Below are 6,190 nucleotides of genomic sequence, written 5' to 3' on the forward strand. Positions count from 1 at the left end.
GACAAATGAATTGAAGGGAATCTTAAGAAATACAAAGACCTCCCAAATATCTTTTTACCTTTATTGCTAATGAAACCTCTTTAACTAGTAAGGACAACTATTAAACACGAGAAAAGCAAGAACCAAGAGTTGTTTTTTTTGCACTTTTTATCCGTGAAAAGATAAGTGTAAATGTTAGGAGCTTTTTTATTTTAAGGAACAAAAAAGTTTGTTCCCCACGTTAGAAAAAGAGTTGGGGCCTCCAGCTCAATCAGACATTGTACTGTATACAGTATACTACTCCCTCACAATTCAAAATCCTTCTTTATAATAACCCCCGCTTTATTTATTTACTCAAAACAAAACAAGTATATACACCAAATCAAACCAAACCAACCACCCACTCTCAAACCAAACCAAACCAGCCTTTCTATCCTCATTTTTGCTCTCTCACTCACAGAGTGAAACCTCAAACCAAACATTTGGTGAAAATATTACACTGAGAGGAACAACCTGTTAACATTAGTCTCTCAAAATGCGTCTTCTTCTACTCCTTTTTCTTGTTCTTCTCATGCATTTTACTGCCGGTAAACAAATCCGTTTACCGGAATACCAGGCTTTACTTGCCCTGAAAACAGCCATTACAGAGGATCCACAGTCAACCCTTTCCTCATGGAACTCTTCCACCAGTCACTGCACATGGAACGGTGTCACGTGCGACAGGTACCGTCACGTGACTTCTCTTAACATTTCCGGTTTTAACCTCACCGGAACCCTTCCACCTGAAATTGGAAACCTCCGTTTCTTACAAAACCTCTCCGTTGCTGTTAACCAGTTTACCGGTCCCATTCCTGTTGAACTCTCCTTAATCCCAAATCTACGTTACCTTAATCTTTCTAACAACATATTTGGCATGGAGTTCCCTTCCAACTTAACCCGTCTTCATAACCTTAAAGTCCTCGACCTTTACAACAACAACATGACAGGTGACTTACCAGTTGAGGTTTATCAAATGACAAACCTTAAACATCTTCACTTAGGTGGGAACTATTTCGGTGGTCGCATTCCACCTGAATATGGAAGGTTTCCTTTTCTAGAATACCTTGCTGTTTCAGGCAATGAACTTGTTGGAGTTATCCCACCTGAGATTGGAAATCTAACTACGCTTAAGGAGTTGTACTTAGGGTACTACAACGCTTACTCCGGTGGGATTCCACCGGAAATAGGGAACTTATCTGAGCTTGTTAGGTTTGATGCTGCTAACTGTGGACTTTCCGGCGAGATTCCGGCGGAGATTGAGAAGCTTCAAAATCTTGATACACTTTTTCTTCAAGTTAATTCTTTAGCTGGTTCTTTAACTAAGGAGATTGGGTATCTAAAAAGCTTGAAATCTTTGGATCTATCGAATAACATGTTTTCCGGTGAGATACCGGTGACATTTGCTGAGCTTAAGAATATTACGCTTCTTAATCTGTTTAGGAATAAGCTTCATGGTTCGATTCCTGAGTTTATTGGGGAGTTGCCTGATTTAGAAGTGTTGCAACTTTGGGAAAACAATTTTACTGGAAGTATTCCACAGGGGTTGGGTACTAACAGTAAGCTTAAGAATGTTGATCTTAGTTCTAATAAATTGACAGGAAATTTACCCCCAGATATGTGTGCTGGGAACAATTTGCAGACAATAATAACTCTAGGGAACTTCTTGTTTGGTCCAATTCCTGAATCTTTAGGTAAGTGTGAATCACTTAGTAGGATTAGAATGGGTGAGAATTATCTCAATGGGTCAATTCCTAAGGGGTTGTTAAGTTTGCCACAGCTCTCACAAGTTGAACTTCAGAATAATCTTCTCACTGGTACATTTCCTGATACTTCTTCTAAATCTACCAGTCTTGGACAGATTAGTCTTTCCAATAATCGCTTAACTGGACCTTTGCCACCAAGCATTGGAAACTTTGCTGGAGTTCAAAAGTTGCTTCTTGACGGGAACAAATTTTCGGGGCGAATTCCAGCTGAAATAGGAAAGCTTCAACAGTTATCCAAGATTGATTTCAGTGACAACAAACTTTCTGGATCCATTGCAAAGGAGATTAGCCAGTGCAAGTTGCTAACTTATGTTGATCTAAGCAGGAACGATCTTTCAGGTGAGATTCCTACTGAGATCACAGGTATGAGGATACTCAACTACTTGAACTTATCAAGAAACCACTTAATTGGGAGTATTCCTGCGCCTATTTCTAGTATGCAGAGTTTAACTTCTGTTGATTTTTCATATAACAACTTTTCTGGTTTAGTTCCTGGAACGGGGCAGTTTAGTTATTTCAATTACACCTCATTTCTGGGCAATCCAGATCTTTGTGGACCTTACTTAGGTCCTTGCAAAGAGGGTGTTGTTGATGGGGTTAATCAACCTCACCAACGAGGAGCCTTATCGCCTTCAATGAAGCTTTTACTTGTTATTGGCTTGCTTGTGTGCTCTATTGTGTTTGCTGTTGCTGCAATTATAAAGGCCCGATCTTTAAAGAAGGCAAGTGAGGCTCGTGCCTGGAAGCTCACTGCTTTCCAGCGCTTAGATTTTACTTGTGATGATGTTTTGGATAGCTTGAAGGAGGATAACATTATTGGAAAAGGAGGTGCTGGTATAGTCTACAAGGGGGTAATGCCAAGTGGGGAACTTGTTGCGGTTAAAAGGTTGCCGGCTATGAGCAGGGGTTCCTCTCATGATCATGGGTTCAATGCTGAGATACAGACTCTTGGGAGGATCAGACACAGGCACATTGTTAGATTATTAGGATTTTGCTCGAATCATGAGACAAATCTTTTGGTGTATGAGTACATGCCTAATGGAAGTCTTGGGGAAATGCTTCATGGAAAGAAAGGTGGTCATTTACATTGGGATACCAGGTATAAGATAGCTGTGGAGGCTGCGAAGGGTCTTTGCTATCTCCATCACGATTGCTCTCCTTTGATCCTCCATCGTGATGTGAAATCAAATAATATTCTGCTGGACTCCAACTTTGAAGCTCATGTTGCTGATTTTGGACTTGCTAAGTTCTTGCAAGATTCAGGGACATCAGAATGCATGTCTGCTATTGCTGGTTCTTATGGGTACATTGCTCCAGGTATCCTATAAAGCCGTCATATCTTAACATTTTTATTTCTAGTCACTTCATGCGATACTAGTTTAGTATCAAAGTCATTAATTTTTCAGCTAAGACTAGTTATCAGTTTCTTCAAATGGAGCTTAGGTGTTCTAAACATCATACTTGTGCTATTTTTTAGTAATGTTTTTCGACATGGTAGTAACAAATTAATCTCCTTTTTTGTTACGACTGGAGAACATGGCTAGTGGTTGTCCTTGACTGGTATACTTGGGGATAAGACCATCTTACTTTGAAAAGTATCTCTAACTACTTTGGTGTTTGTTAGGTTGGAATTTATGAGTACTTATGTAACTTGGTCATTAATTCAAATGTAGCATGTTCCTAAAGCAAAGCAAACATTAAATAAGTGGTACTGGTACTTGATGAACTCTGTTTCTTGTTTAGTTTTCTAACAAACTAATTGATTTGCTAGTAATTATATGTTCTTCTCTGTAGTATACTTCTCACTAGCATCTTATTTTCATTTTTGCAGAATATGCTTACACACTAAAGGTTGATGAGAAGAGTGATGTATATAGCTTTGGTGTGGTGCTATTAGAATTGGTAAGTGGCAAAAAGCCAGTTGGAGAGTTTGGTGACGGTGTTGACATAGTCCAATGGGTTAGGAAAATGACTGACGGGAAAAAGGACGGCGTTCTCAAAATCCTTGACCCAAGACTCTCAACGGTTCCCATTAATGAGGTGATGCATGTTTTCTATGTCGCATTGCTGTGTGTAGAAGAGCAAGCTGTGGAACGCCCCACCATGCGAGAAGTAGTGCAAATACTAACTGAGCTTCCTAATCCACCAGGTGCAAAATCAGGTGACTCAACTGTCACTGATCAGTCGCCCCCACCATCAGCCTCTGCATTAGAGTCTCCAACCTCAAATCCAGGGGACTTTAAAGACCAACATCAGCCAACACCTCAATCACCTCCACCTGACCTACTCAGTATCTGATTTGCAATGTTCTTGAAATAGGAGTGGTTTCTTTAGTTTGATTATTCTCTAGTTCTATTATGAATTATTCTAGCTTTTGTTCCTTTTTTAAAAAAATTTGGTCTTTTTGGGGTAAGGGAAGGGTTTATTCTAACTCTAAGGTGGGTTTAATGCTCAGAAGTTTTCCTCTTGTACAGTAGATTGGTGGGGTTTTCTCAAGTGTCGCAAGTAATGGAAAATTACCCTTCATTTTGCTATTCGTGCTTGCTTAAGTATTTAGTGCAACTTCTGTTAACATGACAGAGTAGTTAAATTTACAATCATATCAAACTTCAAGAAGAGAGTTCCCTCCAAGAGTGGTTAATACTATGTCTGCCGGTTAGTGGCTCTGTTTAATTATTTCGAAAAATACACCTCTGGGTTGGTGAGAGTTGATTATTATGTACTGTATGCTTTAATTATTGGTAGTAAATGAATCATTAGGCCACCCCTAGGAGAAAGAGGTTTGACTCTCAGGTACTGTGCAGTGTTTTTCAATTACCAAGAATGGTGGGTTCACTTGAAACAGTGATTAAAAAACCTTAGCCTCTGCCACATTCAAAGACACTTTAATTTGGTTTTGAATTGAATTCGATCCTTATTCGACTATGCATCATAGAGTCAAATGAGTGCTGGAATACCCTTTAAAGAAGTGCAGAGCAATAAAATCTTGTCTCATTTGGATAGATCCTTTTGCATTTAACTTATGGATCCGCCATAACTCTTACATTGCATCATATTCTGTGGCTTGGCGCCATGAAAATGAAACATGAGGTCAAAAAATTTAAAACAAATCATGGCATGTCGGGTGCTTGGCCAAAGTAGGGACATCACTTACAATGTTTGCGTATGCGTCACATGTCGGGAAGAACCCTTGCTTGTTGTCTTTTTGGTTGGTAAAAATTGAATCCTAAATTGTACATTTAGCTTCCCCATTGACAAGAGTTTCGAGCATAAGCAGAGTCATGATTTGAAATCTATTGGTTTTGAACTTGTGCGAATTCACATCTCATTTTCGTTACTAGCTTCAGTTAAATATTTATATTTGTTCAATGAATTTCTTAATATGAATATAAGATCTAACATGTAATTGGCTATCGGGTTCGTCTGAAACCATACATAATGCTATTGCTCTGCCCCGGATTCCAAGTGGCCACACATTAACGTGCTCCATGAACCGTGATAATAGACCTAATTTCTTTTGACCAGTTTAACGTGTAGCTGGCTTCTAAGTACACTATGTTGCATTAACGTGATTGTGTTTGAATCTGATGCGGATTTTAATACTCCCTCTTTTCACTTTTGTTGCCCACTATTTTAAAAATAGATTTTTATTTTTACTTATCATTTTTCACATATCAAGATAAGACAACTTTTTTCTTCTTATTTTACTCATAGTAACTCACTCCAAATCATTTTTTCAAATTCAATAAAAATATGCACCAATTAATATGGATAAATTGATAAATTATGCGCTTCATTTATTATTTTAAAAAAAATAGCATGAAAAGTCTAAAGTGGACAACGAAAAGTGATCGGAGGGAGTATGTTTATTTGACATATATTAATGCTAGTGAACGGGTGTTCAAAGAAGTAGTGCGAAATGTAGTTTATAGTGAAATATCACGTCAAATTTATACTTTAAATAGTTAAACAATAATGAATTCTTAAAGGTGGTAAAAGGTGTAAACCAAAAAAAAAGAGTAGTTTCAATCGCCTTAGTGCGGTTGTAGGCCGGTGGACTAATCGTACCCAAACAAATTGCCCCATTTACGTTGGTAGTAGTAGTACCACATGAATGCATTAGAATGGGGAAAGTGGAATGAAAAATTAGATGAAATTTCCCTGATTCTACGCCAATATGTCTGTATACTTCATGAAAGTTGGAAAAAGAACCCCAAGAAATTACCAAGGTTTGTGTTGGTAGTATGCAATATGTTGTGCATGCACTTGTCATGGTAGACAATGATAATCAAAGTAACAAAAACATAAATTCTCCATCGGTGATGGATATTTTTTGAAGTGATATGACAACACCAAAACAAATTGAACAAAACAAAGTATAGATTGATTTTTGGTACAATGTTGTGATG

The 6,190-nt window shown here is 38.1% G+C and overlaps 1 protein-coding gene across 1 annotated transcript; it reads left to right on the forward strand.

Moving 5' to 3' along the window:
• Positions 1-324: 324 nt before the first annotated feature.
• LOC132625111 (leucine-rich repeat receptor-like serine/threonine-protein kinase BAM1) lies at positions 325-4,315 on the forward strand. Its single transcript, XM_060339905.1, has 2 exons — positions 325-3,098; positions 3,613-4,315. The coding sequence occupies exons 1-2, from the start codon at positions 515-517 to the stop codon at positions 4,077-4,079; spliced, it is 3,051 nt and encodes a 1,016-aa protein (XP_060195888.1). The 5' UTR covers positions 325-514; the 3' UTR covers positions 4,080-4,315.
• The last annotated feature ends 1,875 nt before the right edge of the window (positions 4,316-6,190 follow it).

Source organism: Lycium barbarum, chromosome 12 (genome assembly GCF_019175385.1).
Source record: "Lycium barbarum isolate Lr01 chromosome 12, ASM1917538v2, whole genome shotgun sequence".
In the NCBI taxonomy this organism is placed as follows: domain Eukaryota; kingdom Viridiplantae; phylum Streptophyta; class Magnoliopsida; order Solanales; family Solanaceae; genus Lycium; species Lycium barbarum.

Coding starts and splice junctions, on each gene's coding strand:
- LOC132625111 (XM_060339905.1), top strand. CDS start 515: ATGCGTCTTCTTCTACTCCTTTTTCTTGTTCTTCTCATGCATTTTACT. Junction 3,099..3,612: donor TTATGGGTACATTGCTCCAG/GTATCCTATAAA, acceptor TCATTTTTGCAG/AATATGCTTACACACTAAAG.